Source organism: Trichomonas vaginalis, chromosome VI (assembly GCF_026262505.1).
Source record: "Trichomonas vaginalis G3 chromosome VI, whole genome shotgun sequence".
NCBI classification, from domain to species: Eukaryota; Parabasalia; order Trichomonadida; family Trichomonadidae; genus Trichomonas; species Trichomonas vaginalis.
The window spans coordinates 18,860,450-18,887,635 of record NC_067208.1 but is presented as its reverse complement, the minus strand read 5'-3'; the positions used below and the strand labels follow the sequence as shown (position 1 = coordinate 18,887,635).

At 34.7% G+C, this 27,186-nt stretch overlaps 9 protein-coding genes across 9 annotated transcripts, besides 2 other annotated features; 5 read left to right on the top strand and 4 right to left on the bottom strand.

Annotated features, from left to right (window-relative positions):
* Window positions 1–2,332: part of a mobile genetic element that runs on past the window's edge.
* On the top strand, window positions 22–662 carry TVAGG3_0890300 (uncharacterized protein; the record flags this gene model as incomplete). The annotated part of the gene is made up of 1 exon (XM_051250814.1): window positions 22–662. A coding segment is annotated over one exon (641 nt), but the record flags the coding sequence as incomplete, so codon positions are not given.
* Window positions 2,333–8,114: 5,782 nt separating the features above from the next.
* Window positions 8,115–8,952: a mobile genetic element.
* A 377-nt stretch (window positions 8,953–9,329) lies between these two features.
* TVAGG3_0890270 (uncharacterized protein) lies at window positions 9,330–11,309 on the top strand (the record flags this gene model as incomplete). The annotated part of the gene is made up of 1 exon (XM_001321282.1): window positions 9,354–11,213. The coding sequence occupies one exon, from the start codon at window positions 9,354–9,356 to the stop codon at window positions 11,211–11,213; it is 1,860 nt and encodes a 619-aa protein (XP_001321317.1).
* A 411-nt stretch (window positions 11,310–11,720) lies between these two features.
* On the bottom strand, window positions 11,721–12,646 carry TVAGG3_0890260 (CAAX-protein geranylgeranyltransferase protein; the record flags this gene model as incomplete). The annotated part of the gene is made up of 1 exon (XM_001321283.1): window positions 11,768–12,646. One exon carries the CDS (start codon window positions 12,644–12,646, stop codon window positions 11,768–11,770), a length of 879 nt encoding a protein of 292 aa, XP_001321318.1.
* Window positions 12,647–13,072: 426 nt separating this feature from the next.
* TVAGG3_0890250 (STKc GSK3 domain-containing protein) lies at window positions 13,073–14,408 on the top strand (the record flags this gene model as incomplete). The annotated part of the gene is made up of 1 exon (XM_001321284.2): window positions 13,380–14,399. One exon carries the CDS (start codon window positions 13,380–13,382, stop codon window positions 14,397–14,399), a length of 1,020 nt encoding a protein of 339 aa, XP_001321319.1.
* A 75-nt stretch (window positions 14,409–14,483) lies between these two features.
* On the bottom strand, window positions 14,484–16,106 carry TVAGG3_0890240 (protein ubiquitination; the record flags this gene model as incomplete). Its single annotated transcript, XM_001321285.1, has 1 exon — window positions 14,484–16,106. One exon carries the CDS (start codon window positions 16,104–16,106, stop codon window positions 14,484–14,486), a length of 1,623 nt encoding a protein of 540 aa, XP_001321320.1.
* Window positions 16,107–16,157: 51 nt separating this feature from the next.
* Window positions 16,158–19,776, bottom strand: TVAGG3_0890230 (pyruvate:ferredoxin oxidoreductase proprotein; the record flags this gene model as incomplete). Its single annotated transcript, XM_001321286.2, has 1 exon — window positions 16,273–19,746. The coding sequence occupies one exon, from the start codon at window positions 19,744–19,746 to the stop codon at window positions 16,273–16,275; it is 3,474 nt and encodes a 1,157-aa protein (XP_001321321.1).
* A 1,226-nt stretch (window positions 19,777–21,002) lies between these two features.
* TVAGG3_0890220 (cyclin-dependent kinase inhibitor 2C-related family) lies at window positions 21,003–23,147 on the top strand (the record flags this gene model as incomplete). The annotated part of the gene is made up of 1 exon (XM_001321287.2): window positions 21,251–22,888. One exon carries the CDS (start codon window positions 21,251–21,253, stop codon window positions 22,886–22,888), a length of 1,638 nt encoding a protein of 545 aa, XP_001321322.1.
* An 87-nt stretch (window positions 23,148–23,234) lies between these two features.
* On the top strand, window positions 23,235–25,464 carry TVAGG3_0890210 (protein of unknown function, DUF812 family; the record flags this gene model as incomplete). The annotated part of the gene is made up of 1 exon (XM_001321288.2): window positions 23,282–25,174. One exon carries the CDS (start codon window positions 23,282–23,284, stop codon window positions 25,172–25,174), a length of 1,893 nt encoding a protein of 630 aa, XP_001321323.1.
* Window positions 25,465–25,888: 424 nt separating this feature from the next.
* Window positions 25,889–26,994, bottom strand: TVAGG3_0890200 (glycerol-3-phosphate catabolic process; the record flags this gene model as incomplete). Its single annotated transcript, XM_001321289.2, has 1 exon — window positions 25,919–26,965. The coding sequence occupies one exon, from the start codon at window positions 26,963–26,965 to the stop codon at window positions 25,919–25,921; it is 1,047 nt and encodes a 348-aa protein (XP_001321324.1).
* Window positions 26,995–27,186: the final 192 nt, after the last annotated feature.

Below are 27,186 nucleotides of genomic sequence, written 5' to 3'. Positions count from 1 at the left end.
TTCATTTTATCTCCATTAAAAATGCAAGTCAGAAATATTCAGAACATAGCACCGAGTCTAACTGACAAGAGTATAAAGATATACTATGAACATGTTATGATGAAACCAACCAAAATTCAAGAAAGTCAGTATACTTATGAATATCCAAGACACTGGGTAGAGTATGTAGGAGGTGAGAAAGCTATTGAAATCAGACAGGTTCGAAGTATTCCAGCAGGAAGAACAATATTATTGAAGAACTTTAATGTTTTGAGATATAATGATGAAACAAAGAAGCAAGATAGTTTCCCTGTTGCTGTGTATGTGAACTTAGATACAGGAGATGACATGAAAGTTTTTAATACAAAGCTTCAAACGGTAGTGAGAGAACAACTGACTGCGGAAGGGCATCCATTACCTTCAGAAGTTACCATAGCATATAATTTTGAAACAAACTCAATAGATTTTAAAGTCGTCTCTGCAAAGAAGTCAGGTTTTACATTTAATGAAGCAGATGTATATTCGAATGAAAACTTCAAAGCTATTGCATGGTTAGATAATGACGATTGCTTTAAGAAAATATTTAAATACAGTGACTCAACGATGTCAATAGATGACCTTCGTGGAATGTTACCATCGACGTTTACAGTAGAAGGTTCAGCAGGATTGCTTACAAGTTTTTCAATTGGTGGCATTTGGTCTTGTGAAAACATTGTTATAAAATCCAGTATAAGTGAATTTGCTGAAGAATCTATATTATGTCTTTCAAACTACATGTATTCGCCGCCGAAGCATTATAGTATAACAAACTTTGTCAGTAAGTTTAACATAAGACTTGTCGAACCTTCTTCAATGAAAGATGTTGTGCTACCCAAAGACGGAAAGGATGGACTCATTATTGAAATGATTTTAATTGCATATTAAATGAGCTTGTTCTTGAAGGTCATTCATGATGAAATAACTGTTGTAGAAGATGTTAGCAATTGTTCAGACATTTTGAAGCGTATAGATGAGATAAGAAAGAAGTTAGATAGACCGCAAAGCGGTGAAGGCGAAGCCCGTGAGAACGTTTATGTTTCATTGACTTTCTCCAGTAACGAGAACTTTTATGAGATAATATTGAAGAGAGATGATTTTAATATGGTGTAAATGGTAGCTTGGGCAGCTTTAGGCGCAATGGGAACAAAAGCATTAGCATTTGGAGCAAAAGCACTTGGAGCTTATGACGCAGTAAATAAAATGAGTGGAGGAAGGGTTTCGAAGACATTAGATGCAAATAAAGGAAAGATTGGAGGCTGGGTTGCAAAGAAGTTAAGATTAAATAAAATAGGGCTCATAAATAAAGCATCCAATTTGGTTGCGACTGAGTCAGAAAATGCTTTAGGAAAGGACGATGAGTTTACAAAACACGCAAAAGACTTTAATGACCAGATGAAAGGTGAAACAATGCATTTAAATAGAGTCGATGGAACTAAAGAAAATGTTTCTTCTCCACCAGCGGTTTATCCATACGGGCCTTATGGAATGTATGGAAACCCTTATGAACGACCATTTGACCCATTGACTGGTGGAAGTAATTGGTATCATTATGGACGAAGAAGAAAGACAGTCAAGTTGGAGACAGACGTGAAGAAAGCAACTAAAAAGAAACCAAGGAAGAGAGTTATAAAGCAATGAATTCAACCGGGTGAAAAAACAGGTGAAAAAAGAGGTGAGATCTCACCACTTCACCTAAATTTATTTTTGTGCTATGTTTTCATACGTGTGGGAGTGGTGATATCATTAATTTTTAAATAAATGACGAAAACTATTGAGATAACAAACTACAACGGTCATGAGTTCAAGAATTTGTTCTTCGTTCCTCGTGAAAATACATTCTATCAGATACGAGGGAGAAAGGGTAAAGTTAGTTTGAGCGTTTATGACTACAAGCATAATGGAAAGTTTATACAAGCATACGATACAAACGGTAAGCGTGTTTCATTAGCTTTGTCAAAACTTACTAACATTTATTTTGACAGTGACTTTGACTCTGACGATTGGAGCGACAGCAGCGATACTGAAGAATATGAAGTATTGTGTGAAGCACAGCAATGGGAGGAGTTGCAATACTTTTGTAAGTGAGAACATTAGTGGGAACGTTAGTGAGAACGTTTATTTTTTCATTAGTGAAGTCGTTAGCGAAAATGTTAGTGAGGTGAAGTGGTTGGCGGCTTTGTAAATATTTAAGGTTAAGTTAGTGTTGTCGTTTGTGTTGCAAAATATACGTTAACGGTTTTGTAAAGTATCAAATTCACATATCAAGGGTAAGGTGGAACGCAGTGCCTCCGTACCCTTGATATGTATACTAACTCATCTGCGTGCCAGATAAGATTGGGTAAAAGCGCCCAATATCTTACTGCTGTTTCTGGCCCGGCATGCTCTAATCGCGTCTTGGTGAAATGATTTTCTTTGAAGTATCTGCGTACTTCTCTATAAGATACATCAATTTGTTGTAATTTCAAATGTTTCCATTGTTTTGTTTGACCACAGGGAAAGGCCCAGTGGTCATGTATCACAGCAAGAGCTTTGATTTGGTCGTAGGGATTGACCCTACGACCTTTCTTGCCTTTAGGCAATGGGATATTCTGTAAGCTAAATTGATTTTGTAAAAAAGATTTTGAAACATCTAAATATTTGAAATCATTTGATTGAAGGGTTGGGGCGATGGGAACATGGGTGCAAGCTTCTTCCCATGTCATTTTACCTTCTTCAATCTGATTGGAAATACCAATTAGGTAAATTCGATCGACATACCCTTTGTAAGGATTCATTCTAATGAAGTACGTTAACAATCAAATATTCTATAAGTGTCTAGTATGGAATTCAAAAGAATAAAGAAAATGGTAACGTAAATAAACGTATTATGAAATAATTTAAAATTAAAATGAAAAAAAGAAAAAAATAATAAGTAAAGTGACTGGAAATGAAAATGAAAATCAGTGTACAGTTTTATTTTTTTCTCGCTGTGAAACGTATTCGGTCATTTTTTTTAAAAATTAATTTTTTTTAGAGATAAGAGCTAAAACTCGGTAAACAACTTCTTTATGTCTAGAAAATTCTATCTTGCCTTTTATTTTTTTTCTCGCTGTGAAACGTATTCGGTCATTTTTTTAAAAATTAATTTTTTGTTAGAGATAAGAGCTAAAACTCGGTAAACAACTTCTTTATGTCTAGAAAATTCTATCTTGCCTTTTATTTTTTTCTCGCTGTGAAACGTATTCGGTCATTTTTTTAAAATTAATTTTTTGTTAGAGATAAGAGCTAAAACTCGGTAAACAACTTCTTTATGTCTAGAAAATTCTATCTTGCCTTTTATTTTTTTTCTCGCTGTGAAACGTATTCGGTCATTTTTTAAAAATTAATTTTTTGTTAGAGATAAGAGCTAAAACTCGGTAAACAACTTCTTTATGTCTAGAAAATTCTATCTTGCCTTTTATTTTTTTCTCGCTGTAAACGTATTCGGTCATTTTTTTAAAAATTAATTTTTTGTTAGAGATAAGAGCTAAAACTCGGTAAACAACTTCTTTATGTCTAGAAAATTCTATCTTGCCTTTTATTTTTTTCTCGCTGTGAAACGTATTCGGTCATTTTTTTAAAAATTAATTTTTTGTTAGAGATAAGAGCTAAAACTCGGTAAACAACTTCTTTATGTCTAGAAAATTCTATCTTGCCTTTTATTTTTTTCTCGCTGTGAAACGTATTCGGTCATTTTTTTAAAAATTAATTTTTGTTAGAGATAAGAGCTAAAACTCGGTAAACAACTTCTTTATGTCTAGAAAATTCTATCTTGCCTTTTATTTTTTTCTCGCTGTGAAACGTATTCGGTCATTTTTTTAAAAATTAATTCTTTGTTAGAGATAAGAGCTAAAACTCGGTAAACAACTTCTTTATGTCTAGAAAATTCTATCTTGCCTTTTATTTTTTTCTCGCTGTGAAACGTATTCGGTCATTTTTTAAAAATTAATTTTTTGTTAGAGATAAGAGCTAAAACTCGGTAAACAACTTCTTTATGTCTAGAAAATTCTATCTTGCCTTTTATTTTTTTCTCGCTGTGAAACGTATTCGGTCATTTTTTTTAAAAATTAATTTTTTGTTAGAGATAAGAGCTAAAACTCGGTAAACAACTTCTTTATGTCTAGAAAATTCTATCTTGCCTTTTATTTTTTTCTCGCTGTGAAACGTATTCGGTCATTTTTTTAAAAATTAATTTTTTGTTAGAGATAAGAGCTAAAACTCGGTAAACAACTTCTTTATGTCTAGAAAATTCTATCTTGCCTTTTATTTTTTTCTCGCTGTGAAACGTATTCGGTCATTTTTTTAAAAATTAATTTTTTGTTAGAGATAAGAGCTAAAACTCGGTAAACAACTTCTTTATGTCTAGAAAATTCTATCTTGCCTTTTATTTTTTTCTCGCTGTGAAACGTATTCGGTCATTTTTTTAAAAATTAATTTTTTGTTAGAGATAAGAGCTAAAACTCGGTAAACAACTTCTTTATGTCTAGAAAATTCTATCTTGCCTTTTTTTTTTTCTCGCTGTGAAACGTATTCGGTCATTTTTTTAAAAATTAATTTTTTGTTAGAGATAAGAGCTAAAACTCGGTAAACAACTTCTTTATGTCTAGAAAATTCTATCTTGCCTTTTATTTTTTTCTCGCTGTGAAACGTATTCGGTCATTTTTTTAAAAATTAATTTTTTGTTAGAGATAAGAGCTAAAACTCGGTAAACAACTTCTTTATGTCTAGAAAATTCTATCTTGCCTTTTATTTTTTTCTCGCTGTGAAACGTATTCGGTCATTTTTTTTAAAAATTAATTTTTTGTTAGAGATAAGAGCTAAAACTCGGTAAACAACTTCTTTATGTCTAGAAAATTCTATCTTGCCTTTTATTTTTTTCTCGCTGTGAAACGTATTCGGTCATTTTTTTAAAAATTAATTTTTTGTTAGAGATAAGAGCTAAAACTCGGTAAACAACTTCTTTATGTCTAGAAAATTCTATCTTGCCTTTTATTTTTTTCTCGCTGTGAAACGTATTCGGTCATTTTTTAAAAATTAATTTTTTGTTAGAGATAAGAGCTAAAACTCGGTAAACAACTTCTTTATGTCTAGAAAATTCTATCTTGCCTTTTATTTTTTTCTCGCTGTGAAACGTATTCGGTCATTTTTTTAAAAATTAATTTTTTGTTAGAGATAAGAGCTAAAACTCGGTAAACAACTTCTTTATGTCTAGAAAATTCTATCTTGCCTTTTATTTTTTTCTCGCTGTGAAACGTATTCGGTCATTTTTTTAAAAATTAATTTTTTGTTAGAGATAAGAGCTAAAACTCGGTAAACAACTTCTTTATGTCTAGAAAATTCTATCTTGCCTTTTATTTTTTTCTCGCTGTGAAACGTATTCGGTCTTTTTTTTAAAAATTAATTTTTTGTTAGAGATAAGAGCTAAAACTCGGTAAACAACTTCTTTATGTCTAGAAAATTCTATCTTGCCTTTTATTTTTTTCTCGCTGTGAAACGTATTCGGTCATTTTTTTAAAAATTAATTTTTTGTTAGAGATAAGAGCTAAAACTCGGTAAACAACTTCTTTATGTCTAGAAAATTCTATCTTGCCTTTTATTTTTTTCTCGCTGTGAAACGTATTCGGTCATTTTTTTAAAAATTAATTTTTTGTTAGAGATAAGAGCTAAAACTCGGTAAACAACTTCTTTATGTCTAGAAAATTCTATCTTGCCTTTTATTTTTTTCTCGCTGTGAAACGTATTCGGTCATTTTTTTAAAAATTAATTCTTTGTTAGAGATAAGAGCTAAAACTCGGTAAACAACTTCTTTATGTCTAGAAAATTCTATCTTGCCTTTTATTTTTTTCTCGCTGTGAAACGTATTCGGTCATTTTTTTAAAAATTAATTTTTTGTTAGAGATAAGAGCTAAAACTCGGTAAACAACTTCTTTATGTCTAGAAAATTCTATCTTGCCTTTTATTTTTTTCTCGCTGTGAAACGTATTCGGTCTTTTTTTTAAAAATTAATTTTTTGTTAGAGATAAGAGCTAAAACTCGGTAAACAACTTCTTTATGTCTAGAAAATTCTATCTTGCCTTTTATTTTTTTCTCGCTGTGAAACGTATTCGGTCATTTTTTTAAAAATTAATTTTTTGTTAGAGATAAGAGCTAAAACTCGGTAAACAACTTCTTTATGTCTAGAAAATTCTATCTTGCCTTTTATTTTTTTCTCGCTGTGAAACGTATTCGGTCATTTTTTTAAAAATTAATTTTTTGTTAGAGATAAGAGCTAAAACTCGGTAAACAACTTCTTTATGTCTAGAAAATTCTATCTTGCCTTTTATTTTTTTCTCGCTGTGAAACGTATTCGGTCATTTTTTTAAAAATTAATTTTTTGTTAGAGATAAGAGCTAAAACTCGGTAAACAACTTCTTTATGTCTAGAAAATTCTATCTTGCCTTTTATTTTTTTCTCGCTGTGAAACGTATTCGGTCATTTTTTTAAAAATTAATTTTTTGTTAGAGATAAGAGCTAAAACTCGGTAAACAACTTCTTTATGTCTAGAAAATTCTATCTTGCCTTTTATTTTTTTCTCGCTGTGAAACGTATTCGGTCATTTTTTTAAAAATTAATTTTTTGTTAGAGATAAGAGCTAAAACTCGGTAAACAACTTCTTTATGTCTAGAAAATTCTATCTTGCCTTTTATTTTTTTCTCGCTGTGAAACGTATTCGGTCATTTTTTTAAAAATTAATTTTTTGTTAGAGATAAGAGCTAAAACTCGGTAAACAACTTCTTTATGTCTAGAAAATTCTATCTTGCCTTTTATTTTTTTCTCGCTGTGAAACGTATTCGGTCATTTTTTTAAAAATTAATTTTTTGTTAGAGATAAGAGCTAAAACTCGGTAAACAACTTCTTTATGTCTAGAAAATTCTATCTTGCCTTTTATTTTTTTCTCGCTGTGAAACGTATTCGGTCATTTTTTTAAAAATTAATTTTTTGTTAGAGATAAGAGCTAAAACTCGGTAAACAACTTCTTTATGTCTAGAAAATTCTATCTTGCCTTTTATTTTTTTCTCGCTGTGAAACGTATTCGGTCATTTTTTTAAAAATTAATTTTTTGTTAGAGATAAGAGCTAAAACTCGGTAAACAACTTCTTTATGTCTAGAAAATTCTATCTTGCCTTTTATTTTTTTCTCGCTGTGAAACGTATTCGGTCATTTTTTTAAAAATTAATTTTTTGTTAGAGATAAGAGCTAAAACTCGGTAAACAACTTCTTTATGTCTAGAAAATTCTATCTTGCCTTTTATTTTTTTCTCGCTGTGAAACGTATTCGGTCATTTTTTTAAAAATTAATTTTTTGTTAGAGATAAGAGCTAAAACTCGGTAAACAACTTCTTTATGTCTAGAAAATTCTATCTTGCCTTTTATTTTTTTCTCGCTGTGAAACGTATTCGGTCATTTTTTTAAAAATTAATTTTTTGTTAGAGATAAGAGCTAAAACTCGGTAAACAACTTCTTTATGTCTAGAAAATTCTATCTTGCCTTTTATTTTTTTCTCGCTGTGAAACGTATTCGGTCATTTTTTTAAAAATTAATTTTTTGTTAGAGATAAGAGCTAAAACTCGGTAAACAACTTCTTTATGTCTAGAAAATTCTATCTTGCCTTTTATTTTTTTCTCGCTGTGAAACGTATTCGGTCATTTTTTTTAAAAATTAATTCTTTGTTAGAGATAAGAGCTAAAACTCGGTAAACAACTTCTTTATGTCTAGAAAATTCTATCTTGCCTTTTATTTTTTTCTCGCTGTGAAACGTATTCGGTCATTTTTTTAAAAATTAATTTTTTGTTAGAGATAAGAGCTAAAACTCGGTAAACAACTTCTTTATGTCTAGAAAATTCTATCTTGCCTTTTATTTTTTTCTCGCTGTGAAACGTATTCGGTCATTTTTTTAAAAATTAATTTTTTGTTAGAGATAAGAGCTAAAACTCGGTAAACAACTTCTTTATGTCTAGAAAATTCTATCTTGCCTTTTATTTTTTTCTCGCTGTGAAACGTATTCGGTCATTTTTTTAAAAATTAATTTTTTGTTAGAGATAAGAGCTAAAACTCGGTAAACAACTTCTTTATGTCTAGAAAATTCTATCTTGCCTTTTATTTTTTTCTCGCTGTGAAACGTATTCGGTCATTTTTTTAAAAATTAATTTTTTGTTAGAGATAAGAGCTAAAACTCGGTAAACAACTTCTTTATGTCTAGAAAATTCTATCTTGCCTTTTATTTTTTTCTCGCTGTGAAACGTATTCGGTCATTTTTTTAAAAATTATTTTTTTGTTAGAGATAAGAGCTAAAACTTTGCAGACAACTCCCCCATGTCTAGCAAATTTAACATTCGTCTCCCATTTTTATATATTTGGTTTAGAATGTTCGAAAATGCGTAATATGGTCATTAATATTAATTGAAAAGAACCTTGAATTAATTCAATCTGATCTCACAAAATATTTTAAATTACAAACTTTGTAGTTTGAATAGACCATTAGTATTAAACTCAAATAACTAGTTTATTTTTGAATAACAATTATTTGACTATATTCAATTTTGTGAATTTTCCTTCAAAAATCAAGTTTAAATATCTTATTTGCCATATAATTATAAATACAATGAAACATATTCGAAATTGAAAAGAATGACTTTTTCTGTTCTTTCAATCATTCAATTTGAATTTTGCAATATTGGATTTCCCATTAAATAGCTATTAAAAACAACAAGCAATTTAACCTACATTCAAATTTATTTGTGTTATATTCACTCTTCTCAAAACTTATAATTTTCGGCTATAGCATGATTATATGCTATATAATATAATAAACCTATAATAGTATCATTCTTTCAATTATTTGAAGAGAAAACCGAAAAAATCTATTTTCGGTCTATAACAGTCTATAACATTTGCTTCATTCAGCAACGCAATTTTTTCATGATTTCATGCAAAACCATTCATCTATTAATGCAATTAAGGACATTTCAACCTTGGAAAACTTTTATGAGGACATAAGGTTCCATTTTTCGTTTTTTATGAAGAGTCCAAAATTTGAATTAAAATCTCTCTCAATTATTTCTATGAAATAAGTAAATAATTTCAAGCAGAAATAAATGTTACATTCCATACTTTAATTGAGTTTTGAAAAGTATCTTCTGAAAATGTTTCTTTTGAAAAACTGCGGGCTGGTGTTTAAATAAATGTAACATAAATAATGCAAACATTATAATTTATAAAAAACGACAGATTAGTCTAGACCATAGTTGTAACGATAAAAGATTTTATATTATTTCTTCTATGAGCCAGGGCCAAAGTTTATTGATTCCTGCTCAAGAAGATAACAACAATGATGACTACGAGTATTATTCTGATAGTGGATCTTACGAATATTACTCTAGTTCTGAATCAAAACCCGAAAATAAAAAATTGTTAGGTCAAAAATCGCCTTCAAAGCACGTAGATTCAAAAGTCATCGAAGTTGCGCCTAAAAAAATAAAGAATGGTGGAATGCCGAGTTTATTAGTTCCCGGTGAAGATTATGATAATCCAACTCAATTTTCGGAGTCAAGCCATTCATCATGGATTGATGAAGCAAACGGATTCCATGAAAAACCAAGTCAAATAACGATTCCTACAAGTTCATCTCCATTAACTCCTCCTCCAGCTTCACCTCTTTTATCACCATCCGCACCGTCTTCACCACTTGCAATGGACTTTCCCCCACCGCCTCCGCCAACGCCGTTTGGCGCAGATGCGCTTTTACTTCCACCGATTCCGACAAATGAAGGTTTCCGTGGTATCACTCCGAACAAGAGCTTGGAGTTACTTCCAACTCCCGTTGTTCCTTCTCAAAAGCCGGTAGAAACGCCTTCAAGTCCAAAAGCTCATTACACACAAGCGGAAATCGAAGATCAGAGGCTACAAACATTCGACGGATTCAAGAGTGAGCTTGATGAATTCGGATGGGAGGTTATTCCTGCAGCAAGTAACATCAAATTTTCATCTGAAATGTTTGAGAGTCAATCGAAAGTACAACCACAACAAAACAACTTCGAATACATGGCTTCAACGATTGATGATGCTATGCAATCAAATGCCGTTCAATATTACTCTGGAACTCAAATGTTAAAGTCAATTCCTTTAGATAGCAACATTCCCGATGGCTACGAGGCATCTGCTATGCCTAATTTAGCAGCATTTTCTAATCTCGTTGTTCCAAGTGCCTTCGAAGATTTTGTTTTACCAATCAGAACTTGCCAAGCTTGTAACAAAGAAATTATTGACAATTACACATACTTAAATGGCTATTACTACCATGACGAGTGCGTTAAGTGCTTTACTTGTGGTAAACATCTCGATTATAACGAATGTTACACATACCAAGGCAAAAACATGTGCAAGGACTGCATAATCAAGGTTAGTAAGCGCGTGTGCAAGGTTTGCAGCAATCCAATCTTTACAGAAGACGAAATTTTAACTCTCAAGAGCGGAAAACAGATCCACAAGACATGTCTCGCGTGCAGTCGCTGCTGCAAACCATTAACTAACGAAAGCTACGAAGAAATAGGTGATAAAATCATATGCAAACACTGCCAAGAAAAAGTTGAAAATATTATATGCAAAAAATGCGGCGAAAAGATTCTCGAACTTAACTATGTATTTCACAATCAACAATACTTCCATCGCGACCACTTCCGCTGTGAAGTTTGCGATCAAATCTTAAATGGAGATAATTATATCGTACATCATAACAAATTCTACTGTTTACAGCATGGTTCGCCAATTACAGATAGTTGTGCATTCTGCAAACGCCGTTTCAACCTTCTTGACGACAGATTAAAGTGGCATGAGAAGATTTACCACTCAGAATGCTTCATTTGCAGAGTATGCGGCTGCCATTTGACTCCTGCTGCAGCTCGTCCCATCCACAACAGGCCGCACTGCTCAAAATGCTACGAAATGCGCATCAAAATGCCAGAAAAGAAGAAACACGTTCCTTCTGAAATGGACCAAATTAGAAGTGAAGTGAAAACCGAAAGGGAAGTAATTAACTTCACCAGGAGGTCCAGTAAATCCGTTCCTCTCGAAGGACCTCCAACTGTTATAGATAACAAGATCACAGCGCCGAATGTTGATGAACTCACTGTTTACGCATGAAGCACCAAAAATATATTTATTAATATATAATTTCATGTAATATTATTAAGTTGAACATTTATATTTTTGTTTAATACTAAATTCTTAATTTTAAAATTGTTTTTCTTTATCTTTTACTGTCGTGATCCTTCTAAACATATAATATATGTCTCAGTTGTACAGTTAATTTGTTCATACATCTCTTTGAATAAAAATTATAAAAATTATTTTTCATAATTTCCGTTGAAACAAGGATGTTTCCTCTAATCTTAATAGAAAATTGCAAATACTCATTTCCTGAATTTGATAATCATCATAAAACTGAAAACTAAATAAATGGTCATTAATTCTTATATTATTTTATTGTACAATTTTTGTACTATTTAAATTTGCATTATTAAAGGAAAATGAGAAGATAAAAATTTACAACTGCAATTGAGAGGAAAACTATAATAATATGATTGCCTTCTATATGGGCAAGAGTTTTTAGATGATTTAAAAACTGAAAGATGATGAAAAAATGAAAAATAAGTATAACAATATTTTAATCTTAAATTTTATTAACAAAAGACAGCTCACATGTTCTTTACAGCATGATTTTTCACTAATGTCCAGTATTGAGCCTTGTAAGTATCCAATTCAATCAAAAGATCACAGTACTTGTCTTGTGTCTCTTTATCGTTCTGTATACATGCAATGGTATAAAGTAATGAATAGATTTCCTTGAAATGATGATCAACTACGATTTTATCGAAAGTTTCTTTGATTGTTGGGACAAGTGAAGGATTGAGCTTCATGAGTCCACGGATGTAGTTTGCGGCACTCTCATTTTGATAATCTCTTGCCATTAACTCTAAAACATATTTCAATTCTTCTTCTGTATTTAGATTTTTGTGTTGAACAATCCAGAATCTGAAGCTGAGAGCACTGTTATTATATTTATCAACATGTAGTAAATCCTTTGTGTAGTCAAGAAAATAATCATAAACACCCCAGCGTTCAATGAACCAAATAAAGAAACTATAGGCATGGAAGTTCTTGTTATCGCATGCAATAAGTTTGAAAAGCCTTTTCTTCTCATCTGGAACTGTTTCACAACGGTCATCGAGGAATTTACGATGATTCCATAATTGGTATGGTTTAACTTGTTCAACTGTAAGCTGATCGAGGAAATCCATTTCTTCTTCCCAGGAATAACCAATAGCTTTCAAAATTTCTTGACGATACCACCAAACTGCGATATTGGATGGATTTTTCGTAGCAATTATTTCTGTTAATTTAAGTGCACGCTGCGATAATTCCATTTTATTTAATGCAGCACGGAAAATTCCCATAATATATTTATATTGTTCAGAATATTGCATTCCGAAGATTCCATCTGGATCTTGTTTTGCCTCTACTGGAGTGGTGTCACTCCATGTATTCTGAAATTCTTCAAACTCTAAATCATTCATTGAATTTGAAATGATAAAAAGTGACAAAATCTGTTGGAGACTTTTACTGATCTATTGATTTTTTACACAAGCTTGAGTTCGGAAGGACTTCGCTGATGTAACTGGTTACTAGTTCTTTATATCTAGGTTAATATTTCAAATATTGACACTTCAGTTTAAATTTGAAGAAAACTCTGTGTGAAAGTCCTCACACTTCTTCTAATGATCAGTTCCAAGATCTGCTTATTAATCGCATTTGTTTAAAATCCTGATGTATTCATTAATTGTGCACATTTGTCATGGAAAATGTACTTTGTACATTTAATCTTGATTTGTTGTTCTGTATTCATGGTTTAAGGATATGTGTCGATAAAATTTTTAAAAATTATGCAAAATTATTTAATGAATTTTTAAAACATTGGGCAAAATATAATTAAAACCAGTCCGCTTGCTTTAGTCTATTGATAGAATTAATCCTATGAATTCTTTAAACTTAATTGGATTTTTCTTTCTGATTTACTCATACAAAAACATTTCTGTGAAGAATGCATCAAGCACATGTGCATGGAGTATATTGTGATGATTCGAAAGTCCAGATAAATGTTTTGATCAAATTCCTATTGTCTTTTTTTATTTTGTTGTAAGTGGAAAAGAACCAAGGCATGGTATTGCCTACATGCCTATAATATTGAAGAAATTCATAAAAATATAAAAAAATTCAACTTTTGTAAACGTTCTTTTTGAGCAAATCAAAATGAGATCAGTTACACACCTTAAAGCAGATACCCTTAATCTTCAGCCTCTTGAAGGTTATACTTTAGTCAAAACAGTTGGAGTGGGAACTTTCGGCGCAGTTTTTCTTTGCAACAATGCTAAAGGAGAGCCTGTGGCAATTAAGAAAGTTTTTATGGATCCAAAGTTCAAATCTCGTGAATTGCAACTCGTTAGCCGTCTTCAACACCCGAATAATTTAGTTTACATTGGACATAAATTTATTAATGAAGGTCAGAGACAGCACAAATTCTTAATACTCATTACAGACTATTTGCCAGACAGTCTTCCAATGTTTATGTCGAAATTCCCGTTCCCACCTCCTTTATATGTCAAATTATGGGGATATCAAATGTTTTCTGGCCTTGCTTACCTTCACGCGCACAGCATAGCTCATCGTGATATCAAACCATCGAACGTTCTTGTTGATCCAGATGATGGACGCCTTCAATTATGCGATTTTGGTAGTGCAAAGTTCCTTTTGCCAGGAGAAAAGAGTGTTTCCTACATTGCAACAAGAAACTATCGAGCTCCAGAGCTACTATTAGACTGTCCGGCCTATACTTTTTCAATTGATGTTTGGTCGGCAGGATGTGTTCTTGCAGAGCTCTTCCTTCAAGGTCGCTCTTTATTTAATGGAAGAAACAACTCTGAATTATTAACTTCAATAGTCAAAACCATCGGTTCACCAAATCCAGAAGATTTGGAGTCATTCGAATCATCAAAACGTTTTACACAATTTGGAATTAAGGGTATGACACTCAAAGCAGCCCTCCCATCATTCACACCACCAGAATTTATAGATTTACTCGAAAAAATATTTATTTTCAATGTTAAGAAGCGTTATACAGCTGTTGATTGCATGAGACATCCATTCTTTGCTGATTTATTCAATCCAGGAACTACACTTCCAAGCGGAAAGCCACTTCCGGATTATTTGTATAAAATGAAGACTCCAGAAGAAATGTTCCGTAACTTCCCGAATGGACCATCACCAGAATAAAGATTATTTCATATTTGATATTATATTAACTTTAATAAAATGTTTTAAAAAATAATAAAAATTTATAAGTTAAATTAATTGATTTTAAACCCATTTGACACCAATCGATAAAAGATACTCCCTCACAGATTTGCGCGATAAATAAAGCAGAGTTTTCCCATTATTGGTTGTTGCATTAATATTAGCTCCGATAGAAATAAGATATTTCACAATTGGGAGATTACCATTCTGTGCTGCACTAATGAGTGGAGTATTCTCTTTGTTATTTTTTGTTTCAATATTTGCCCCTTTAGAAATAAGAAGTTTCATTATTTCGATAGATATGATATCCATTTTTTCATCATATGAATAAGGATTTGTAGCCAGTATAAGGGCAGTATTTCCATCTTTATTCCTTTCATCTATATTAGATCCAAGAAAAATCAAATATTGAACTATTTCTAAATGTCCAAATTGTGATGCAAGCATAAGTGGAGTTACTCCGTCATTATTCTTTATATCTTTATCAATTCCAGCAGATATAAGACATTTGACTATTTCAAGAAAACCTGCGCGAGATGCTTGTGTGAGTGTGGAATTTCCATTATTATCTTTAATATCTATTCTGGCTCCCGAAGAGATAAGGTATTGACTAACTTCAAGTTTTGAATCATTGAGGGCACAAATAAGTGAGGTTTTTCCTTCTTTATCTCGTGCATCAATATTTGCCCCGATAGAAATAAGATATTTAACAATATCAATTTTTCCATCTCTTGAAGCAATTATAAGAGGAGTTTCGCCGTTTCTACTTTTTGCCTCTAAATTAGCTCCAACTGAGATGAGATGTTTGATAATTTCAAAATGGTTATTCTCTGTAGCTCGCAAAAGTGGGTTAGAACCGTATTTATTTTTTGCTTCTATATTAGCCCCAATTGATGTGAGATATTTGACCAATCTAATGTTTCCATTAGATGAGGCCCTAATGAGTGGTGTTTCTTCTGAAAAGTCTTTGTGATCTTTATCGTTGCCTGCTTTTATTAGACTTTTTATGATTTCGAATTCTTCAGGACCTGATGCATAGTCAATTGGATAATAATAATCATAAGTTGTAATGCAAGTTCTACATCCACCTTTAATAAGAGATATGACAAGTCTGGAATTGCTATTTTGGCAGGCCATATGAAGAACTGTCTTTCCATGTTTATCGCCATAACAATATAGGCCTTTTTTACATGCCTTTTCAATCATTCTTTGATTACCTTGTTTCGAAAGTTCATCAAGGAAACTATAAATCCGATTTGGGTCATTTAAATTTTCATACTTAGCAATTTCTAAATCTTCTTTCAATCCAGAGATTATATTTTCCTTTTCAACAATAATTGATTGCAATGATTGCATCTCTTGGTACATTTGAATCAAAAAATTAATTATTCCATCGAGCAAATTTAATTTCACGTATTTTTTAACAGATTTTAAAGTAGCAATTGCTTCTGGAAAATTGTTAATTGAAACATATGAATCTCGAATGCACTCAAATATATCTCTTGTTTTGATTGTTGAAGATGACTGTTTAAGAAGCGAGATGAAATTATCTGAAGTGAGATTTGCAAATTGCAGAATTTTTCTTATGTCTTCTATTTCAAAAACAGTGCAGAGCTTGTCGTCCTCAAGAAAGTCTGTAATATGGGCTGCTAAATATTCATAATTTAGTATTAAACCCTGATCCATTTTTTGAAGTCAAAACATGTTCTCAAAAAAATAACTATTAATTTGTGTGAAGTCAAAACAGCCACTCAAAAATAATTTTTTAATTTCCGTAAAAAAGTAATATAAAATTAATTAAAAATGCACTTTATTTAAAATTACTGGATAGAAGCGTAAAAAGCAAAATGCCTTACTGTGTTTGCTGGATCTTCTTGTAGCCCTCGTAACGTGTCTTCATATCGTTGATAAGAAGTGGGAACTTAGTCTCAGCCTCCTTTGGATAGATATCCTTAAGAGCAGCGAATCTGTTTTCGCCCTTAACAAGTGGGTCGAGGTTGTAGTCTGGCTGCTTTGTGTCGACTGTGAGTGGCTTGTCCTTGGATGGGTTGTAACGGAAGAGGTTGAGGTAACCTGTCTTGAGGAGATCCTTGCAGTGCTTTGGTGTTGAGCCAAGTCCCTTCTTGATACCGTGGTTGATGCAAGGAGAGTAGTTGATGATGATAGCTGGGCCGTTGTACTCCTTAGCTTCCTGGAGAGCCTTGAGAGCCTGGTTAGGATCAGCGAGTAAGCATGTTGAAGCGACATAGATGTTCTTGTATGTCATAGCGATGGCGCCAAGATCCTTCTTAGCCTTTGTGTAACCAGCAGCAGAGAAGTTAGCGACAGCACCACGAGATGTAGCCTTAGAGCATTGGCCACCAGTGTTGGAGTAAACTTCTGTATCGTAGATGATGATCTTGACGTTTTCGCCAGAAGCAAGAACGTGATCAAGGCCACCATAGCCGATATCGTAAGCCCAACCATCACCACCGACGATCCAGACTTGCTTCTTGGCAAGGATGTCAGCCTGTGACTTGAGGTCGAAGAGCTTCTCGGATGGGTTCTGAACCTTAGCAAGGAGTGGCTTGATCTTCTCAGCGAGATCGCCGGATTCCTTATCCTGATCCCAAACCTTGAGGAGTTGCTCGAAGAGATCCTTGAGCTCACCCTTGACTTCACCGGATTCGATGACATCGACGATGAGGCGCTTTGTGATGTTACGGCGGGCTTCGACAGCCTTGAACATACCGTAGCCGAATTCAGCGTTATCTTCGAAGAGGGAGTTAGCCCAAGCTGGACCGTGTCCGCGCTCGTTTGTTGTGTATGGGTTGAATGGGAATGTAGCACCCCAAACGAGAGAGCAGCCTGTAGCGTTAGCGAGGTAAAGCTGGTCACCATAGAGCTGTGTAAGGAGCTTGCAGATAGCTGTTTCACCGCATCCCTGGCAAGCACCGTTGAATTCGATGAGTGGCTGGCGGAACTGAACGTTGCGAACGTTTGTAGCTGGAACAAGGTGTCCACGGTTTGGAATAGCTGTAAGGCGTTCCCAGTTCTTGCCCTCTTCCTCGTCGAGCTTAGCGTTACGGTATGTCATAGAGAGAGCCTTTGTTGGGCAGGATGTGACGCATGTGCCGCAGCCTGTGCAGTCGAGTGGTGTGATCTGGATTCTGAACTGGTAATCCTTGATCTCCTTGCCCTTAGCCTTTAGTGTTGTAAGGCCCTGGACTTCTTCTGGCTTGAGAAGGAATGGGCAGATGACAGCGTGTGGGCAGACCATGGCGCAGGTGTTGCACTGAATGCACTTCTTTTCGTCCCACTTTGGAACTGTGACGGCGATACCACGCTTCTCGAACTTGGCTGTGCCGTTTGGAACGAGGCCGATGTCGACCATCTCATCAACAGAGACGGACTCACCTTCCTGAAGGATGGACATATCGATGATGTGGCGGATACCCTCGTGCTTTGGTCTTGGTTCGACTGGAGCGTTGAGCCATTCAGCCTTGTTGTACTTGAATTCCTTGAGGCCCTGGAGAGCATGGTCGACCATGTCCCAGTTCTTCTGGATGACTTCCTTACCCTTGCGAGCGTACTGCTTAGCAATGGACTTCTTAAGGAGAGCGATGCACTCTTCGGCTGGGATGATGTTAGCGAGGCCGAAGAAAACTGTCTGCATAAGCATGTTGATACGGCCTGGGAGCTTGAGGTCGATAGCGATCTGTGTAGCATCGATTGTGTAAAGCTTAGCATCCTTCTCAGCGATTGAGCGGCGGAATGATCCTGGGAGATCCTTGTTGAGATCAAGATTGCCTGGGAAGTTGATGACGAAGACACCACCCTGCTTGAGTTGCTTTGTCATGTCGAACTTGTGGAGGTATGATGGGTTGTGGCAAGCGATGTAATCAGCGTTCTGAACGTAGTATGGAGCGTTGATTGGCTTGGCACCGAAACGAAGGTGGGATGTTGTGACACCTCCGGACTTGTGGGCATCGTAAGCGAAGTAAGCCTGGCCGTAAAGCTTTGTGTTGGAAACGATAAGCTTGATAGCCTGCTTGTTAGCACCGACTGTACCATCAGAGCCGAGACCCCAGAACATGCACTGCTTTGTGCCTTCTGGAAGGTGATCGAATGGCTTGCCGAGTGGAAGAGCTGTTTCTGGGTTGACAACACCAACTGTGAAGCGGTCCTTTGGAATCTGAGAAACAAGGTTCTTGACGATGGCTTCGACATGGACTGGAGCGAAGTCGCGGGATGAGATACCGTAGCGGCCACCGATGATCTTGACGTTGCGTTCGCCAATGAGAGCAGCAGCAACATCTTCGAAGAGTGGTTCACGTGGGCCTGTTGGATCTACAACCTTGTCGAGAACGCAGACACGCTTGACAGAGGATGGAATGGCAGCGTTGAACATCTCAACAGAGAATGGGCGGTAAAGATAGACCTTGATGAGGCCTGTCTTGTACTCTGGGTGTTCTGTGATGAATTCTTCGACTGGATCACAGCCAGAACCCATCATGATGATGACGTTCTCTGGGTCACGTGGGCCAGCGTACTGGTATGGCTTGTAGTAACGGCCTGTCTTGTCACCGAGAGCCTTCATCATCTTCTCGACTTCAGCTGGGAGAGCCTGGTATGGCTTGCGAAGCTTTTCGTGCATCTGCCAGACGTATTCTGGGCCGCAGATTGTGCCGCGCTCAGATGGATGTTCTGGGTTAAGAGAACGAGCACGGAAGGCGGCGAGAGCCTTCTGGTCGATAAGTGGCCAAAGTGTTTCGTTATCGAGTTCTTCGTATGTGTTGATTTCGTGGGATGTACGGAAGCCATCGAATGTGTGGATGAATGGAAGACCTGTGTGGATGGATGTTAAGTGAGCGACAGCAGCGAGATCGTGAGCCTCCTGGACACCATTTGAGAAAAGAATTGGCATGCCTGTGGCACGACAAGCGTAGATATCACCGTGATCGTTGTAAATGGAAAGAGCAGATGTAGCAATGCAACGAGCAGCGATGTGGAAGACAGCTGGGCACATTTCACCGACGATCTTGTACATATCTGGGATCATAAGGAGAGCACCTTGTGAAGCTGTGAATGTAGCGCAAAGGGCACCAACTGCTGTAGCACCGTGAACAGCGGCAGCAGCACCACCTTCTGATTGCATCATAGCCATGTTGACTTTGTTGCCCCAGATGTTCTTACGACCCTGGGCGATCCAAGCATCAACTAATTCACCCATTGTTGTAGCTGGTGTGATTGGGTAGATGAATGATGTTTCTGTAAGCTGGTAAGCAACGGAAGTGGCAGCGGTATTGCCATCTCCTGGAACTCTTTTGCTGAAATTGCGAAGCATTCGGAATTAAAAATGAGGTGAGTCCCGTGAATTGTTAAACTCTAACAATTTCAAAGAAAATAATTGACAAGCAAATTTAGAAAAGTGTCTCTCAATTTATGACGAAACAGTTCTCAAAATTGAGTGTGAGATAGCAAATTGTATTATACTTCAAAGTAATTTTCGATTTTATGCGATAAATATTAACCTATGTCATGTTCTGGTAATATTTTGTCTCTCTTATAATTTTTCTGTCGTTTATTTTGAGAACGCCCATGATGGATTCAAAAAAGCTATAGATATCGCGCGGACAATTCTCTGAGCATTTAATTACAGTCATTTGCCCGAGTTTATTTTGATACTTTAATGGGCTCCCAATCAAATTCCAGTGTGGAGAAATTAACGCTTGAAAACTAATAGCAAAGGCTGACCGTGATCAATAATTGAAGTAAATGTTGTCATGAACTAATCTAAACAGGTTTGCCTATTATAACCGATTTCTGGGAAAAAATGCGATTGAGAAACAGTAGAAAAGTATAAGAATGATTTTGTCAATCCGATATGATTTAATCAATTATGTTATTTTTAGGAATTATAGCGAATGGCCCATTATAACAGCTTTTTGTCAATCACATTTCATTGAAAAAAAAAATACATATCCGTTATAGTGTTAATAATAAGCCCTCAAAGTAATTGCGATTTTAGCTTGATAAACTGATAAAATAAGAGTGCAATTAATTACCAATTGGAAAAGCTTGATAGCTAGGGCTTTTAAATATTGTCTTGGAAGCCAATTAATCACTTCATAGTTTTGTGAATTAATTGTGAAATCATAATAAACTCATCAAGTTATATCTGAGAAATAAAATGTTACAGATAAAATATATCTTTTGTCTAACTGATGCAAATAATAGTTTTAGTACTTATGCTAATGAGTGGCCAAGTTTTATCAAAGTTACAACTACTTATACCATTAATATACATGAAAAGTTAAAGATTTATTTGTCATACATCAATTCATACTGAAAAACATGTGATGTATATAAACTACATATGAAAATTATCAGGTAATGCCCGAATTCAAGTAACTTTGCGGAGGATATCTTCAAACTCTAAAAATATATTAACATTTGCTTTATCAAAGGATACAATAATGACAAATTTTATTGCTGCAGTAATCAAAATTGAATTTGTGATTGTAAAAAAAAATCATTTGTTTACCATTTGGAAAATTAATTCAAAATTTTCCGATTTTTCGTCAATAGTCCATATGTTGAAGAAACTTAGTTTATTTCCATTTTTATTTTTTCCGACAACGGTTTTTTCCTTTCAAAAAATACTTCAATAATTTGATTCATTTTTCATGAATTCGGCCATCTTTACTGGTCTCAGGGAGCAATACAAAGACTATATTGACATCACTAGGTCAATATATCAACTAAGCACGACAAATGAAGAAGAAATTAAAACAATTTACAATGAAATAAAAACTAAACTCATTGAACCAAAACTACTTCCGCACTATATGGTATGCCAGATTCTAAAATTGGCCACAAGGTATAGAAAGCGTTATGTTAAATCATATCTTTCATTATTCAAAAAAATTTATGATGATTATTATCCATGGTATTATCTAGCATTAGGACCTCTCTTTGAATTCTTCTTTTATCAGGAATATGGAATTATGTTTCACCAAAATGACCCGTCAAAATTCAAAGAATTTGAAGCACAAAAATGTTCAGTATATGTTTGTGAAGAAAACCCGATATATAGGGCTTTAATGAATGACAACTTAGACACATTCAAAATTATAGCAGAGCAAGATGGTTTCGATAAGGATCAATTAATCAAATGTAGTTTACATCCTGACCCTTATGGAAAAGGAGAATCATTGATTGATATATGTTGCCTTCATGGAGCAGTTGGATGTTTTAAATATTTAAGAGCAAAATATGACTGGACTTTAACTATCAAAAATCTTCAATTTTCATTATTGGGCGGAAATTCAAGCATCATTAATGAGTGCCTACAGTATGTAGATCCCGATGAAAAAGTAATGCAATATGCAATTATTTCTCATAATCAAGATTTTGTGGTATATTTGATGAACAATTATGATTTGAAAATTAAATTAGAATGGTGTTCTGAGTTTCACAACCTCGATGCATTCCTAATATACATGGATTATAGCAAAGATATTAATAGTTGTTTTACACATTCGTTGAGCTTTGGAATTAATTCTCTCTGTAAATCATTTATTGAATATGGAGTAGATGTTAATTCGAAAGATAATATTTTTGGCTATTCTATTCTTCATGCTGCAGTCATAGAAGGTAACAGGGAATTGATTAAATATCTTTTATCTCATGGTGCTGATGTTAATGTAAAAAATAATGCTGGAGAAACTCCACTTTTTTCCACATGCAATCATGGAATCATTGATTTTGCCGACATCCTTATTTCAAATGGTGCGAATGTAAATTCAAAAAATAATCATAAAGAAACACCCCTTCACTTTGCAGCACGTCATAGCAAGGAAATTTGCGAAATTTTAATTTCAAATGGTGCGAATGTAAATTCAAAAAATGATTATAAAGAAACACCCCTTCACTTTGCAGCACGTCATAGCAAGGAAATTTGCGAAATTTTAATTTCAAATGGTGCGAATGTAAATTCAAAAAATGATCATAAAGAAACACCCCTTCACTTTGCAGCACGTCATAGCAAGGAAATTTGCGAAATTTTAATTTCAAATGGTGCGAATGTAAATTCAAAAAATAATCATAAAGAAACACCCCTTCACTTTGCAGCACGTCATAGCAAGGAAATTTGCGAAATTTTAATTTCAAATGGTGCGAATGTAAATTCAAAAAATGATCATAAAGAAACACCCCTTCACTTTGCAGCACGTCATAGCAAGGAAATTTGCGAAATTTTAATTTCAAATGGTGCTAATGTCAATGCAAAAAATAATATAGGAAAAACACCACTTCATAAAGCTTCTCAAAAGAACAATAAATATGTTGTAGAATTTCTTATAAATCATGGTGCAGATGTTAATGCCAAAAATATAAATGGGAAAACTCCTTTAAATATAGCAATTGAAAAGAATAACAGAGAGGCTCAAATCATTCTTGTTTTTTATGGTGCAAAAGAAACATAAAAGATGTCTATATTTGACTATAAACTATTCACCTTTCATGATTAAACAATTGATTTCAATAAAAATTGTGATCTTATTGCCGAAAATAAAGAAATTTGATAAATTGCATCTATTTTTGATTGAATCTTTAGATTTTTCTAATAAATATCATTTCGAAATAAGATATTTATCAAATGTTTTGTCTATTGTATCAATGGCATCAAAATGACACACACTAGGTCCATCTTGATCAAAAAGATGCAAAATAATGTGATGTTAGGATTAAAATTCAGGATATAAGAAGAAAACGAATTTACGAAATGAATTTCAATAACTGGATATGTTTAGTATTTAATAGTGAAAGATAAATTGTGTTTCTGGTACCTTTTGTCACTTTTTGAAAAAAAAATAAATATGAGTGTCGACGCAGACGGAATTATCATTAATCAGCTTTCCATTCTTGGCTACAAGCAAGCTGGAGCCATCCAGAATCTTTCGGCCATCACAACTGACAAGATGATTGATGTCTTAAGATTCCTTTTCTCACTATTTCCAGATATCGGTAAGACTCCACCACCTCCAAAGAGCAGCGCTACCCTTTATAAATATGCAACAGACATGATAGAAAAGATTGTTGCAAAGGGATATCCAACATCTTTAGGATATGATGCTATTTTATACCCACAGATCGAAAAAACACGTGCAGTCATTTCTTTCTTGCTTGAAAAAGTCCCACGTTCAAACAATGATGTTGCTAAATCTGTTGCTGTTACATCTCCAAGCGCATTAGCAATTAAGGCCGCTCAAGATGAATTCAACGCATGCAAGACATTAAAAGTCCGTTCATACGTTGTTCAGTCACTTAAGGAAGTCCTTAAGCCAGCTGGAATTGAAGATTCTAAGAAGATTGCTGAGTTTTCATTAATGCCAAAGCAGCCATTCATTGAAGAGCCAATCTTACCTAACTCTGGCATTCCTTTCAACACACAGCTCAAGAAGAACTCATTAGCTTCTCTTCTTGCCTTCAATGATCGTGAAGTTGATATTGATCAGTTCGATTTCAGCAAAGAGAAGCCATCAACAACTAAGCTTCAAAATATCGCATCCCGTGCCTTCCAAGTTTCATCTACTCCAGCGGAAGTCGTAGCTGTTGCAATGAAACCAACAATTTTACCATCTACAAAGGCCAGATCACGTATTGCCAATCAGGCCCGTTTCGACTACCACTCCCAAGATACAAAGATCGGCCAAAACGCCGCTTCTACCCTTACAACAGCTGCCGTCGCATCTACAACAGGAATCGAGAGGAGCGCAAGCAAGGACAAAGTTGATCTTGCAGAGAAAGTGGAAGAAGCCGCTCCAGCAGCTCCTGTTGTTCCGAAATTAACAGTAAAACAAGAAAAGCAAATCAGAGAAGAGCAAAGCAAGGAAATGGTCGAAATCCGCGAGTTAATCAACAGAACAGAATCCTCAGCCGCAGAAATCGAAAGCCAAATCGAATCAAACAAGGACGAAATCAAGAGAATCAACGAATTACTCGAAACAGTCAAAGAAGAAAATACAAGGCTCGCAAACGAAGTCGACAAGGCCACCAAGATGGCTGAAATCGCAAAGTCCGATCCAACACAAATACGCGCTTTACAGAGAGATTTCGTCGATTCGATGGCCTCTCTTCTTGAAATTGCCAGAGAGTTCGAACCGAAGAGATCCGCCCTTATCAACGAATACAGAAGCCTTTCTACGGCCATCAGGACAAGAACTGATGATTATCAGCGCCAGATGACAAAACTTGCCAAACTTAAACGCCAAATCCAAGAAGGTGAAGCCAAATTGGCCACAGATGCCGAGGCTATCTCCAATCTCGAGAAAGCCATGGAAAACAGAGGAGAACAGAAACCAAGATCTCATTACATCGATTCCATCTTCCAGATCATCAAGACCATCGAGAAACAAGAGGCTGACGTAGAGAGAATCAGATCAGATATCCGTAACCAACATAATACAATGAATAACACGATTTCCAAGGTAAAAAGAACTTGGATGTACATCGACGAAATGGTCTATACAGAGGCAAAGACGCCAAACGGAGAGTGGGCAAAGATGATGTACAAGACAATCGTAGAGTTACTTGTCTTATTCGAAGGAATTTCTGAAGGAATTGAAACTTCTGGTAAAATCTCTGCACAGATCATGGAACTCGATACAAAGATCGACAGAGCCGAGACACAAATCGACAGAAACGCACTCGAGAGAATCGAAGAGGACCTTGCAAACGTAAAGAAGGAAATCGCTGCTCGCTCGAAGTAAAAAGTATAATCAGATTATTATATCTGACTAGTTTATGCAATTTAGTTATTTTTTTACTCAATATCTCAAAAATTATTTTTGATATTTACAATTACATCCGTTCTATCTATAAAATTATGCTGGATTGTGTAGTTAATAGACAAAATATAGATAAAAGATGAGACTTCCTTTGAATATTTATGAAATAATCAAGGAATTAATGGATAAATCTTACTTTTAATAGATCATTGAGTTCTACAATGGTATTCTTTAATGTTCATTAATGAAAATAAAGTAGAATTGCGTTTTTCAAATTCCAAAAATTTAAAAATGAATTAAAAATTCTCAGATTTATACGAGAAAATAGAATTTTTAAAAAATTTTTGGAAAAAGAATATACTTTATTTTTATTGTAGTACAAGATTTTCTATTAAAATTATCTCTTCTTAAAGAGTTTTGTTTGATTTTGATTTTAAATTACTTATTATGTAAGGTAATAATTAGTTTAAGTATAATATTAAAATTAGCATCTATTTTTATAAGTATAATCCTTGTTTTCGCATCATCACAAAGATAAATGTATTTTTTAATCTTTGCTAATGATGATAATTTAAATAAAGTAATCCAGCAACAAAACTTGGGCATAAAACTCTCATTTGACTCATCTATTACAAGCTCTTCCCTCTAATAAAAGTAAATTAGAAGAGATTAGGTAAGAAAAAAATAATGAAGAAATTATATAGAGATAGATAGAGTTTATATCATTTAGGCTGTAACTGCAGCATGATTTCTGTAGTTGATGATCTCAGCTGGTTCAACCTTTCTTTCGCTGATAAGCTGGATTGTTGTGAGGAGTGGGAATTTCTCTGTTGCCTTTCTCTCAACAAGGATCTTGTAGACTTCAGCAGCAGCAAGTGTACCCTGAAGCTTCTGACCGTTGAGGAGTTCAGCTTCGCATTCCTTGAATGACTTTCCAGACTTGACGAAGTATTCAGCGCACTTTCTGTTTCTGCCGCCATAAGATGATGCGACAATATCGCCGAATCCGCATGATTCAATCATTGTAAGGATGTCGACACCTCTTTCTGGGAACATCATCTTAGCGAAGTCGAAGATCTCGACGAAGCCTTCACGGAGGATAGCAGCCTTTGTGGACTGACCCATGTTGAGGCCATCAACAATACCGCCACCGAGAGCAACGATGTTCTTCATTGTGCCGGAGAGTTGCTGTGTAACGATATCGTTTGTGCAAGAGATCTTGAACTTTGGAGATTCGAAGAGCTGCTTCCATGTCTCACGCTCTGGGATATCTGGGAAAGCTAATGTGGATTCGCAGAAGTCTCCGCGAGCGATTTCGTTAGCGATGTTAGCACCCATGAGAGAGCCGCACTTGATGCCGATGATCTCTTCGACTGTATCTGTAAGGAGCTGGATCTTGCCATCCTTGAAATTGATACCCTTTGTAAGGAGGCATCCTGTAGCTGTGTTCTTAACATGTCCCTTCATCTTTTCGAGTGTAGCTGGAAGGAATTGGTGTGGGACGACAAAGATGAAGAAATCAGCATCGCAGCATTCGACGACGTCACCGCTGGCTTCAACATTTTCACCGAGGTTGTAACCTGGAAGATACTTGACATTCTCGTGTGTTGTGTTGATTGTATGGATGAGGGATTCGCCATTGACGATTTCTTCAAGAACCCACATCTTGATGTGTGGATCCATTTCTGGAACGTTCTTGATGTTGGTTGCGCAATGTCTGGCGATGCATGAACCGAAGTTACCAGAGCCAATGATGCTTAACTTGTAAGGCATTATCTAAAAATGAAGTGTTTCTACCATAAGCATTCATTTGATGCAAAAATTTTAAATTCTGAGACTCTAAACCAAATTGCTTTCAAAAAATAAACGACACATACAAATATTTGTCACACCAATCAATTTTTGGCCCAAATAATTTATAAATATTTCATAAAAACCATAAAGAGGTAATTTTGTCAGAAACAATGATCGTTTTTTGTAAATTTGTCAGCAGT